Consider the following 13,928-nt stretch of genomic DNA (forward strand, 5'->3'; position numbering starts at 1 on the left):
TTGTCTCTGTGTAAAAAGGCAGCTTTTAACTCAAATGCAGATGAAAGCAGCTGTTCCCTTGTGTAATGCAGTCACCAAGTGCTGTTCTTGTCCCCCCCTGTTCCACACCCCTGTCAGCAGAGGGGGCCAGAGCAGCACAGGCTGGGGTAACAGCAGTGGGAGGATGTTGTACCCTGGCATGGTATCTGCCCTCGCAGGCAGGAAAGGCAACACAGGATTGTTCTGGAGCATTTGCTGCTCTCATTTTGGTGAGTTGGGTGATCAGGTCCAAGGCAGAGGAGGCTGTGGTTGCAGCCCCAGTGCTGCTGTTGGCTCATGTGCAGTTGGGTGTGACAGACTCACCTCTGTCCACCGGATGACCTTCCCGTTGGCCTTGTACTCTGAGCCGTGGAATATCTTCACGCTGGTTATGGATTCCATGGATTTGCCATCAATAGGGCTCACAACGCTGCAAAAGGGAGGGAGAAGGGTCAGTTCCCACAGCAGCAGAAGACACGAGCTGGGCAGAGCCCAGGAGAGAACTACCTTGGAATCAGGGCAGCCCCTGGAGGGGTCACGTGCACAAACCAGCTGCTCATTTCCAACAAAGCTGCTCTCCAGAGCTGGGGGAGGTACCTCCCTGAGGTGCTACCACTGCAAAGAGGAGTTTCATACAGATTGGATTTCTGTTCATTTGTAAACTCCTCAGGCCAGCAATACCTGAAACACGACTTACACAGCCCAGGATTTGGTTACAAAACCCAAGACTGATCTGGAGAGCCTGAAACTACAGAAATACCCTTTCTAGGTGCTGAGTCCTTAAATATCAAATACATCCCAACAGCACTTTACTGACATAAATACTTAAGCTGCCAAATCCACCTTTCTTTTGGCTTAAGTATCAAGTGTCCAAAGATACTGTTGATGTTCAGCAATTTTATTTCCAGCTCTACTTAATGCAAACTAAGCACCAAGAGAGCAAAGTGACCACGCTGTGCAGGGTTCAGCACTGAGTGTTGGACACAGATTAGTGGTTTCCAATAACTGGATATTGGCAATGGCAAAAAATCTATAGCATTGGCAATTTTCTAAATTGATGCCCCAAAGCTCTGGTATCTCAATTCCATTTTCATGACAATTAATTGCATCTTATCACTCAAGAGAGAGGCACAGACTTTTAATTCCTATTGATTTGAAGACTCATGTGCCTTGTAAGATCAATTAAAAATTTTAACAGAATTGGTCACCAGTGTCAAGTGACTGCTCTTCTACTTACCCCTTACTAAAGTTTTTGTCATCTTCTACCCACTGAATATGAACGTGTTCCTGAGGGTCTTCAGCATCCACTTTGCCACAAGTGATGGTGAAGTCTTTCATCTCTCTCAAGGCCTGCCTCAAAGAGTCCATGTTCTCAGCAGTTATCTGGACCATCACTCCATCTGGGGAACCAAGAAATCCTCATAAGCCAAGATAAGCCACACCAAACAGAGCCTACATAGGAAAAAACCAAACATCCTTCCTCTGCTTGCAACACAAAGGTTTAATGTTCATTTTTAGGCATCGTGGGCAGCAATGCTCTGTAAAAACATTTCTGAACTCTCATATTCCCAAAATGCAGCTCTGCTGAGTGCTGACTAGGCAAACAACAGTCAGGGCAAGGGCAGCTCCCAGGTGAAGTCAGCTACAGCAATGGCCACAGGAGTTTGCCTCAAAATTTGGCACCTGCTCTAGGCCACCCTCAGAAGCCCCACGTGACCCCCCTCCATTCTGCTGTCACTGCTGTTGGCACTGGAAGCAGTGACAGAGTTTGAGAAATCAGGGCTTGCCTGCCAGTGGCAACAGATACAGAACTTTGGATTCATGGAATTATTATGTTTGAAAAAGACCTCCAAGATCATTGACTTCAACTGTTAACCCAGCACAGCCATGTGCACCACTAAACCACATCTCCAGACCAAATTAGGGCAGAAATGACTTAGAAGTGAAACATTTCCCCCATGTACAGACTGAATCCACCTGTACCTCTGTCTCACACAATCCCCAGTTCAGACCCAGGAAATGGCACAATGACCTGCACACAGTGCCTGGCAGAGGGCTGGCTGCCTGTCAGCCCTGGTGACCCCCAGCCATGGCTGCACACTCACAGCTCCCCCACTGCCTGACGTGTGGGCACCTCCCATCCCTCACCACAAGCCGTAAGGAGAACTCCTAACCCACTCCTGCCTGCACTGTCCCAGGTACAGGGAGGTGACTGCACAGCTGTGCAGCTCAGTAACAGGCATTAACAGCTCCCAGCCCAGCATATGCCATCAGCAGCTACTCCTCTATTCCTGTGATCTGACAACAAACCACATCAGACAGGTACCAGCTCAACAATCTCAACGTGTCATGTTCTCAGCTGCCCACACACAAGCACATAAACAATGCACATTCATAACCCTGCACACTGCAGAGCAGTGGGTAGCACAGGAAGTTCAGCAGGGTTTCCTCTTCTGGTTGGTGGGTTACACATTCCACATATCTTAGGCTCACGATTTCCTCATTCAACCCAAACCAGTGAACCAGTCACAGGCTCCCAGGCCAGGTATTTCATATCTTACCCTCATTTTCTTGTGACCCTGTTTTACAGTATCTGCACACATTCCTCCTCATTAGAGGAAACAAAATGGTTTTTTGCTAAAAAGTAGGATAAAGCTGAAGCAGCAGGATGATCCCAAGACCCAAGGCATAGGACAGAGCCTTGCTAGCTGCAGAGCTGAGCTGTAAGAGGAAAGCAATATGTTTTAAGAAGCAGTTCAGTTCTTACCTTCCACTATACTGGATTTGGCAAGGTAGCCTGAGGAGGATTTTAAAGCTCCACTGAACACAAAGAAGCTGGCACCAGTCACTGTAACAACAACAGGAGAGGGTTAGTGAGGCTTTTGTAAAGCAATGCCTTACACAAGAATCAGGTATCACAGCTCTGTCAGCCAGGGAGGTGATTAACCTAAATCAGGACAAATGCTGCTTGGAATTATGGTGACTGTATTGCACATCATAGGCTTGGATATGCAAAGGCAAATCATCCAGTTTGTTTCTAAACTGGACAACAGTTTTTGTCAAGCTTAATGAATGCTCCTCTTTCATCACTCTCACTCTCCCTGCCTAAACACCTCTAAATTTCAGAATTACTAATTTTGGGTAACCAAGTACATAATTAACTTCTAAGTGTTCCCACACAGCTGGCAAAGATTGTGTGAGCTGTTTATGGATTGCACTGTAACAGCAACCCACTGACAAGGCCACAGCTCAGAGCCATCTGACAAAGTAAAATTATCTTAAATGACTACTAAGCATCATGAAATTCCTTCTGGGAATCCCTCTTCTTGTCCCCCACGTGAAGTTAACAGAAGTCAGACAAGACCATCAGTCCTGAGTGACATCCCATGCCAGTGTACTCACTGGAATGACTGGGAACACTTGCAAAACACCAGCGTCGGCCTCTGTCTTGTTCTCATTTGGAGACTGTATAAATTTCTTTGCCAGAAATGTTCCCCATACCCACATTTAAATTCTCAGCACACTGCTGCTGCAGCCTTTCAGCCTACTGTAACAAAAATATAGCCTGGAAATCAGATGGTCTAATTAAGGTGAACATGAGAAGTTTCCTGAAGCTGCATTATTAAAATGCTGCTGCTGCTGTTGTTGGTTATTCCTATTTGCCTTTCTCTCATACTAAATCTGATCTTCCTTTCACATAGTGCAGGTCAAGCACAGGCAACCACAACCTCACCTGCACCTCCAATAATGCCAAAGCCAGCTCATTATTAATGGAGAGGTGTTGCCTAAGCCAGTTCCAGCACTGTGACCTCTGGAGCACTACAAGTCCTGAGCTGTCCTGTGCCAGCAGCATTGCCACAGGGACAAGGGAGCAACTGCTCTGTGCTTTATTTTCTGTTTGCTTCATCTCTGAAGTTGCTGAAGCACATCTCGGGCAAAGTCAGAACAGCACCACTGACCCACAGAAGTGTGATGTGGGCTGCACACAGCCTGCAAAGCAGTGTGCCCCTGACACCTGAGCTCATGGGTTCTGTAAGGGGAATAAGGCACCAAGGGGTGAAGAGCACATGGGGCAATATGTTACTACTCCTCACATTGCAGGTCCAACTCACAGAGCTGCCCAGCAGTAACGCCAGCGCTCAGAATGATTTCCTCTAACAGAACCAAACCCAGCTGTGACCGATTCCCAAAGCCCCACAGCGCTGGGACAGCGGCACCCAGGCAGAGCTGAGCCCCTCTCACCCTTCCTGGGCTGGTTGTGGATGCTGATGGCCTGTGTCTGGTAGTTCCCATCGTCGTTCTGCACACACACGAGGTGCGAGTCGGCCTTCTCGTTGAAGCAGGCGCCCCCCGCCAGCACGTGCTCGTTGGACTTGTTCATGGCTTTCATCATCTGCAAACACAAAGGGTTAGCATTCCCACCCAGTTCAGCAGGCACTTCCAGAAACAGGTGGTTCTTGGAGCTGTTCAATTGGACAGGGCAAGCTTCCCAACAGTGCTCATGTCCCACGTCAGGTTTCAGCACTCGGAACCACAAACTGCTTTGGAGAAGAGGGTTCAGGTCTTTTGCTGCCTGGATTCTTTAAAGTGCCACCTTTTGTGCTGTTAAGATAAATGGTGTGAGGGATAGTTGAGCTACGTAAGTTGCAAAAGTTGTTCTCTCTAACCTGTTTTTAAAAATACACAGAAAAAAACATTACAAAAACCCTGGGAGGAAATATCTGGCTTGTTTACACAACTCCAGTTGCTTAGGACATAAAATCATAAATGCCACATGGGCACTCAGACTGGGGCCATTTCATCCTGTTCTGCCAGGACCAGACACCAAAGCTTCAGTGTCTCTCCCAATGAACTGGTGAAATTGGAATTAATGTTTCCAGGTAAAATACTTTTCTAAAAGATCCAAATCATAGATATCCAGAAAGAATTTTAATTCTCTGCAAAGGAGGCCTCCAGAAAGCATCCAATAATATTTGTGATGCCTCTGCCCTTCAGTTTTGCTGCTTATCATCTGACATACACCAAGTTACATGCCTTGGCAAAACACTCTTGTACATTATATAGTTCCTTTCCTTCTCTCCACTCTACTTCTTCAGGCAGGCACTACGCAATTTTTGATCCAAAAGAAAACAGAGGGAGTCATCTAGCTCTGGAATTTGTTTCAAACTCGAAAATGACACGTTTGCTTAAAAGAAAACAAGTCAAACTGAATTACACAAATTCTCCCACAGTGAAAACCCTGGCAAGAAGGAAAATGCAGAATTATTTGACATCTCTGAGCAGCACTCAAACTCCCACCCTCTCCTTCCTGGAGCTGATAAGCATTCAGGCTACACACAACACATCTGTCTCCCTCAGTCCAACACAAAACTTTAATTATAGTGTCAGGAACATTAGCTGATGCTCACTACTGACAAATGTGCACAGGTGTAATGTTTGGGGAGGAAACTTAATTATGATTTTGCATCAGACAACAGTGTATTTCATTATCCAGTCTATCATGTCATGCTCCAGAAAGAAGATTTTAGCTCCAGAACAGCCATCTTTGTGGAGTTTAGCAGTTGCCTTCAGCACAAGCAACAACTGGACGTGGCAACTGTGCTTCATTAGAAGGCAACTGATTAAGAAATGACAGTCACCTTTGCTGAGGGACTAAACACGCAACAAAGGATCACTGTAAGTTGTAGAAAATTTAAATAATTTGAAGACAAAAATATGTATTTATATAAAACTACATATTAATGTGTAATTTGTTAATTACATGCTGAATTCTCCACATTTAATCCATGCATGAGATTTTAAATGAGTTTTTAACTTTTGAGATAGTTTGAGTGACAGTCTTTTCTAATTAAATACTGCTTAACATGGGGAAAAAAGTCTTGTGGTTAATTCATCTTAATTTAAACTAAACTCAGATGAAAAATTTCTACTAATTCAACCTTTCAACTGGATCACAAGCAATAATGTTAAATAAATAACACTTTCTCAATTTAAAAAGTTGAATCCTTGCTTGACACTGGAAAGAAAACCCAAGCACGAGGCAGAGGTTTTGCTATTAGGTCCCCTGACCCAGAAAGTCCCTCCCAGCCCTGCTCAGTGTGTGACACAAGTGGAGCCAAGGCCAGGCAGGGCTGGCACTGAACTGCAGGCTGTGCCAATCCAGACTGAATTCACACAAACCTCCCTGACCTCCTCCATTCTCTCACAACTGCATCAAAAATTAAAACACCTTTTAACAGACCCTTTATCTTCTGGCTTCATCAATTTCATCTTCTTCAAACTTCACCTAAGGACACTTTGTCTTTTTTTCCCAATGAATTTCTTTATTCTCACGTATTTTACTCAAATGTTTCTTGCAGGCGAATTCCCTCTTCAGATAAAGCTGCAATTCTGCTCTGATCTTACAAGAACTCCTGTAAATACCATTTGCCTGGGAGGTTTGCTCTCTCTCCAGCTCTGATTGGTTTCAAAGTACCAAGTTACCCCCTTCTCCTCAGACAGAACACAAAATCAATCACCTTCTCCACTGTTCTCTTTCATTACTGTTCAAATACCTCCTCCCCCAGCTTTCTCAGCAGCACTAACTCCTACAGATGCTGATTGATTTTCTCACACCAGAAATCAAGTATAAAATTTAGATGTTGAGGGAAATTTTACATTAAATAATCAGCAATCCAACAAATACTACAAAATGCTTTGAGTGAGAAGACACAGCATAGATGGGAAAAGCTAATGCATTTTTTCTTCCTAGTTTACCTCGAGTGTAAAGTTTGTCAATCTATTTGCTCAAATCAAACATATTACACTTTATATGTAAACAGTTCAAAAACCTGAAGGAAAAGTGTAAGAGTTTAATTAATACTGAATGGAACTGTGTCCTTCCTGTGCAGTCACCCTCATTCACTTCCAAAAGCTCTGTGCATCCTGCACTTACTATTTGCTTTTGAGGCAGTTTTCCCTAGTGGTGGTGAATAAAATAAAAATTCCTTTAGATCCCAGGTACTCCAACCACAAAGAAACTGTAGAGAAATGTATGAATTATAAGCATTACCTCATTATATCTGTTGCTAGGAATTTTGATGCTGGTTTTTCTGACTTCCATATCAACCACTAAACCTTGGACCACAGGCAGTGTGTACTGGTAATTTCTGAAGTCCTGGTAATTAAAACAAGTTTTTAAGTTAGGCACAACGATCATCATTAACATTGGAGGTTTCACAACTATCCTGGTGACTATTAGTTAACTCATTCAAATAATTGTAATCAGTGACTGAAAGGCAGGGAGGGACAGGGACAGCACAGCCTGTAACCTGTGTAATTGCAGTACACAAACAAAAACCATAATCGTGACTGTAAGTCAGTGTAAGTCATTTCACTCATTTTCTTACATCCAAATTAATTTTCTCCAGCCTTGAATATCATCACTGTACATAACACAACCTGACTCTGTGTTCTGTTACATTACTGGATGGAGATATTAGTTTTTCCAGCAGTGAGATTTAAGTCATGCATCAAGGAGAATTTTCTATATTGAAAATATTTGCAAAGTAGGAAGAGATAATAACTTCCCTTCAGTTGAAGCACTGTGTAATCAGAGAGCTGTGACTGCACACTGTGATGACCCAGCACTTCTGAGGAAGCAATCTGAGCAAATAATGCTCTTATTTCAACATCCAAACATCCTCCGGTGGCCAGGTTTAGGATGTTGATTTGGGTTACAATTCACTGTGGTGATGAAAGCTCACACCCACTATCAGCACAGCAAGTAAATTCATCCAAATCCCCACTATCTCCCCTGGCATCTTCTAAACCTGATGCCAAGTGCAGCAGGAGTTCAGTTCTCCCCGCGCTGATGGAACTCCCACAGACGGAACACGCGAATTCCACGGCAGCACTTACTGCAAGGAGGTTCATGATCGTGTGTCCAGTCTCTCCAAACAAAGGCTTACGGAATCTGACACTAAAAAGTGGGCAGGGATAAACTGGAATAAAACAAAACACAACAGGTCAGATTGTAATTTACATACCAAGATCCCGCAAACCAGACTCAAATGCCACCTCCTCAGCTGAACGTGGGGAGCAGCAACTAAAGAAGAGGCTGGAGAGTCCAGTGTTTAAAAAGCAAAAGGGCAGAAGGATTTAAGGCTATAATGCATCTTCCATGTGTGTCATGGCCCCAGAAACAGGAATAATTATGTGGAAAGCTGACAAGTGCCACCCTGCAGGACTGAATCTGGTGATCTGGACCCTGATGGCAAAGATGGCCTTTCTAAATGCTTTTCTGAGACTACTCCTTCGAAATGGCTTCTTCCTTTTTTTGTACAACCCTCCTGCTGCTCTCCACTACAGCATCATAAGCCTTGCACTTCTGTAGCTGACAGGTGTGACATTCAAGTGATAATCCAGATTATTTCCTTTGCTGTTTTCATTATTTCATAAGAAGGTTGCAACCTCTACAGGGCTATGTCAAAAACAATTAAAAGGCCATTTATGGTATGTCAGCAATGTGAAATACCTGCATTCCTTGGCTGGCTTGGTCATACCTGTAAAACATCTGTGATGCAATTCCGAGGGCAGTGTATGGATCTGGCTGCCTGACGTTATGTTGCAGCAGGAGCCATCACAATGCTTGGATCATGACTCATGCAGTGATACACAGTGCCAGGGCTTCCTAAACACATGTTTGAAGGAAGGTTCCTAAACTATCCTCAGGCAAACAGTCAGTCTGATTTCCCCAAATGCCACACATCTCCACAGCTCCCAGTGTGCTCAGAAGGGGCTGCAAAGTGCTCAGCAGGTTTGAATTAACATCGTGAGGATTTCCTGATGGAAATCAGCTCCAGCCTCTGCACACCGGTGAAGTGTCTGAAAGCACCACAGCCCCCACACAGCGACCAACTCGTGCTCAGTGCCCTGAGGCACCGACAAGGGCTGAATTTCCCATGTCTGTGAACAGCAGCTCAGCTACATCCCAGATGCCCCGAATTCCCTGAGCCCGAGCTGTATGGCTGATCTGCGGATGCTCAGCAGATGTTTTCTGCAAATCCAGCAGCCCAGAGGGACTCCTGAGCTGATCTGATCTGCTGCAGAGCCAGCAGGGCTGCACAAATGGCTGAAATCTGACAGTTCCACCAGAAAACAGGATGGAAGGAAACCCAGGAAACCTGGGACACAAACGCAGCACCTTCCAGGAAGACAGTGAGGAAGTGACCTGCAGTCACAACTGCCCCAGCACATCGGAATGTGCCTAAATCCAAACCACAGCTATGGAAACGATGCAAAGCCCGGCTTCACGATGTGTCAGAGCAGGTACTTCTGTTTGTCACTATGAAAACATTTCTTTCTGTGCTAAAAAGCAGATGTCACATCCAAAATATGAGCATTCTGTTTGTTTTTCTAAACATTGATGGGAATGAATGCACTACTTAAAAAAACCTCATGGGTACACAAAAAACCCTACACATCTTTAACATGAATGTTTCCTTGGACAAGTTTAACCTACAGTCTTCATCCTCAGAAAGCAAATTTTAGGATTTTCTTTTTGCTCTCTGGCAAAGTAGGTATTTTCTGAAAAATTCACACTGTTCCCGAAACTTCAAAAGTTAAAATTACAAATCCCTATAAAGTACATTCTAAAACTTATTTTGTTGAACTGTTCTGGGAAAAAGCTCTGGGGAAAATTAACAACAGATCATTTTCGTGGTAATTCAGATTTATGACATGTGCCAATTAAAACTGCAGATGGGCAAGACATCCAATTTTTGGCCCATCCCGGTGGACAAACTTGCAGAAGTTACTGCAGCTCAGTGCCTGGTACTTACGCCTGTACTCGGCTCCGAGTCTCAGCATCAGCCGGATGGGGAACACCTTAGCCCAGGGAGTCTCCCATTTCTGGATGAGGATGCCAAACAGGTACGGTGGGGTTGGGAGCACCAGGTCCTGCAGGGACTGATACGTTGCTGCAACGTACAAGAAGCCTCCGTGTTCTTTGCTTCCGAGGAAGCTCTGGCTGAAAAAAGAGTGTCCCAGGTTGCCAACAATGTTACCTATGGAAACAAAAAGGTCATTACTTCACTAGTTTGAGAGCTGTATCAAGAATGTCAGGAGTTTTTCAGAAGGGAAACCAAAAAATCCATATTAAACTCACTTTGCTTCCTGAAGCACTTCTGTGTACTAATCACACCTGAAACAACAACACAGACATCCAACCTCTCCTGGGGAGCAGGGAGGGATTTGCCTCAATCTTTCCTGTGATCTGCCTGTTTCATAGAATCATAGAATGGCCTGGGTTGGAAGGAACCTTAAAGCTCATCTCATTCCAAGCCCAACCTTCCACCAGACCAGGTTGCTCCAACCCCATCCAACCCGGCCTCGAACACTCCCAGGGATGTGGCATCCACAGCTCCTCTGGGTAACCTGTGCCAGGGAGAGCACAGGGTATCACAGGGTAGCTCAGGCCGGTATTGCTGCCAAGGAAATGATTCCTGCAACTTCCCCCTGGCACTACAAAAACACCCACAGAAAGCCTGTTTTCAGTATCTCTCAGATACTCAAGGGGTTTCCACTGCAGAAGCTGCTGCTGACTGAACCAAACTTTTCTATTCAGCTGCAATTTAAGGAGGGCTGTGCACCTGGTCAAACAATTAATGCCCACTGGTTGTCCTTCCATTTAGGCAAACCACTGGGGTGCCTGCTCAGACACGTACTGGAGATCTGGGTCATTTCAAGAATTACACAAAAGAGTGTTTATTTCATTAGTACACTTAATGTAAAATGCAACTGAGAGACACAGGGGAGAAGCACCACTAATTTTTATTCACATTTTTACTCTTTGATGCTCCTAATTTCCAAAAATGTTTACACTGGAATGGCTGACTGAGTCTGAATGTTGATTAGGCTATTATAGCATCCAACACAGCATTTAACGTTGAAGCAAAGAACCATGGTGTGATTCCTTTTATCAAATGACAACAACAGCGTGCAAATAATGTACAGAACAGCTGATCACAATTCTCCATAGGAAGATGTGAATATTAATAGTGCTGATTTGCTCTCAAAGAAAAACACGGGTCGTTTCAGAGAGCATGGTGTGCTTGATCACACCACTCCTGAGGAATTGCACGGGACTGAGGTACTCATGCAGACCTCCTGGGCTCCTGCAGCAATCCCAGGCTTTCCCACCTGCAGACTGCTAAGCAGATTTTCTGCTCTTCCCCCCCCACCTCATAATGGAGTATATCTGAACTCAAGGCAGTGATGTGCATGTCTCCAATGTGCACAATCACTGGAAAGTAACTGGAGCCTTTCTCCCTTTTACACACGAGACACACACACAAACAAATCCTCAGTAATACAATCTGTTAGAATAACATAGCTATTCCAGCCCTCCCTCTGGAGATGTGGCCATGCTACTTTGCATCCCTCCAGATGCCCCTGGCGCAATCACCAGTGAGTATTGCTTCCTTCACCTGACCTTGGGCTGTCCAGCTTTAAACAGAGCTACTGCCAGGCCTCTAAACAAAAGGCTCCTTTCATACTCAAACTAACAAATATTCTCAGGGGTTTCCTCGTTATTCAAATTTGAAGGCACCTTAGTGGACTTTTTTTTTCTGTACCCACAAAGTGCTGCACAAACTAAGTTCTCAAGTTCTCTGCTAGAAGGTGACGGGCTTTGGCAGCTCAGACATCCCATAGCAGGGTACAGGTCATTCAGAGCTTGTCACTGTCCTGGAAGCCAACCTCTGTTTTACAGACCCACACAACCCAGAGCTGACAGTATCACCCCAGATCAAACTCCAGAACTCCCAGAGTGGCTACAACTGAGACACTGAGCGGCTCAGCTGAGCATACTTGATGAAAAGTAGCTACTGGTCCACCTAACATGATTAACAGAGCCACATTCAGTGTTGTCAGCTGCTGAGAGTCACTGATCCTGCCCATGCCAAACGCACATCTGTCAGGGGTGCTGTGACATTGTTGCCTGCTCAGTGAATACACCAATTCACCACCTTGGGCATCCTGCTAGTGCAAATCTATGTATCCACTGGTGCTCACAGAAGATTTGCACTTATCTAAAATAGCTGCTGGCACTCATTTGCTTTTGCAGTTCCCACCTACCCTCACTAATCGCCTCTTCTTCATTTCTACTTCCTTTTCCCCTTCCCATCTGTTCCTACCCAAATAGAAGCTACAGGCCTGATAGTAACATTCCTTGGTGAGGTTCTCGGTTCCAACATGACCATAATAATCCTTTCTACCCTTGAAGTGTCTGAGGGATGTGAACTGCCAACCTGAACGGGATTCTGCACCTTTTCTGTGTGGAAGAGGCCAGGCAAAGTGCAGCTGTACAGCCCCATGCAGATCCCAGACGTGTGGCACTGCCCACTGCGATGACAAAGCAATCAGACATTTCCACTCGAGACTGGTGCCAAGTGCTGCAGCAGAAGGGGATGACTCCTTATTTTTTCCGTTTCAGGAGATGGAGCTCCAAAGCTCACACGCCTGGGATGCCTTAATAAGAATTTTTCAGCCAACGGAAACATGAAAAAAACCCTTAGAGTGGAATCTGCAACTCAGCTGTTCAGCCCTTTCCTTCCATAAGCCACAGCACTATAAATGATTCCTTCTGGCACGAGTAGCTTGCACAGTGCAAGCTCCAAGAGGTTACCACTGCTTTAAGAGGGCAAATTACTGGGATTAGGTAGTTGTGCTGCAATTTGTTATTTATAAGAGCATGCAAGAGCCTGGATGTGGACAGCATGGGAAGAATCAAAGTGTTTTCCTACACACTTCTCTTCTCTAGTGCCCTTTTCAATCAGCAAACCCAAGTCAAAAAGCCTCTTTGGGCCCCACAAACATTTCTGCACTGACCAGGGTTTGTCAGCCTTTCCTGCCACATCTCTGAAGGTGGTTCCAAGCCAAGGCCCCCCTGAGAAGCTGCTATTACATTGTCAAACCCAACCCACTGCACCATTACACATTTTAAGCACAGAACTGTGTTTCAGAAGCTTGTAGAGAAAGTGTAGGTGTCAGAAAAAGCTTTCAAAAATAGCTATCCTTCTCAAAAGCATGTAATTTAATTTAAAAAATATCACAACTTCCTTTCTAAAGAGGTAATCTCAGAGTGAGCAGAAAGGTGCCTTTCCTTTTATTAGGTTCCAGCACTTGACATCAGACAACTGACATTATTTAGGAAGTGCTTTAGTGTGCATGATGCATCTAAAGTAGTTCTGCAGGAGGTCAATACTTACTCTCTTCTCAGTTATGCTGGGTTATCCTTGACTTTAAATCCTAAGCATCTCTACAAAGTCCTTTAAAAAAAAATGCTTTTCTCCACTGATGTGATTTCCCTTCAGCTGTGATCCATGCTGGTTTGAATTCTTCACTTAGTTATCTTCCTCTGATGGACAATGTACTTTACATAGTTGTTTGGCAATCCCTTCTGGACTCAGATAAAACAGTCTATACCAGGAAAGGTAGAAGGGAAGAAAAAGAATCCTGCATTTTTTTTATTGTCTTCAACATGTGGTAAAGCCAGGTAGGTGCTTTTACCAAAAATAGTAAGGTTAAATTCCTAATGTATCCTTCTATCTCTTGGTTAATGCCAGGTCACAAAGGTAGTATTGGCATCCAGTCTCAGGGAAGGCTTAGGGAAGTCAGCTCACATCTGTCCAGCCTCATTCCACTGTCACCAGGAACAGCCAGGAACTGCCAAGTACCAACACTGTGCTGGCATCCTGAAAACCCCAAGCATCTCAGTTCTGCAGCAAGAGATCCAAAGCAGTATTTACCTGTGAACAACCCTGCCACATGGATTTTCTTCAAGAGAAGGAACACAAACCCAGTCCCTGTCACACCAAGAGCCACAAAGAGCCACAGAAGAGGCAAGACCGCGACTGTACCTTGACGGC

At 44.8% G+C, this 13,928-nt stretch overlaps 1 protein-coding gene across 1 annotated transcript in view; it reads right to left on the reverse strand.

Annotated features, from left to right (window-relative positions):
* ZFYVE9 (zinc finger FYVE-type containing 9) overlaps positions 1-13,928 on the reverse strand; it is a 56,839-nt gene that overhangs the window by 3,968 nt on the left and 38,943 nt on the right. The window contains exons 11-17 of the mRNA XM_064665223.1: positions 9,840-10,064; positions 7,918-8,000; positions 7,070-7,174; positions 4,261-4,411; positions 2,786-2,866; positions 1,256-1,418; positions 343-448 (exon numbers count right to left, since the gene is read on the reverse strand). Coding sequence (XP_064521293.1) covers positions 343-448; positions 1,256-1,418; positions 2,786-2,866; positions 4,261-4,411; positions 7,070-7,174; positions 7,918-8,000; positions 9,840-10,064 — 914 coding nt within the window. The remainder of the gene's footprint in view (positions 1-342; positions 449-1,255; positions 1,419-2,785; positions 2,867-4,260; positions 4,412-7,069; positions 7,175-7,917; positions 8,001-9,839; positions 10,065-13,928) is intronic.

Source organism: Pseudopipra pipra, chromosome 9 (genome assembly GCF_036250125.1).
Source record: "Pseudopipra pipra isolate bDixPip1 chromosome 9, bDixPip1.hap1, whole genome shotgun sequence".
In the NCBI taxonomy this organism is placed as follows: Eukaryota; Metazoa; Chordata; class Aves; order Passeriformes; family Pipridae; genus Pseudopipra; species Pseudopipra pipra.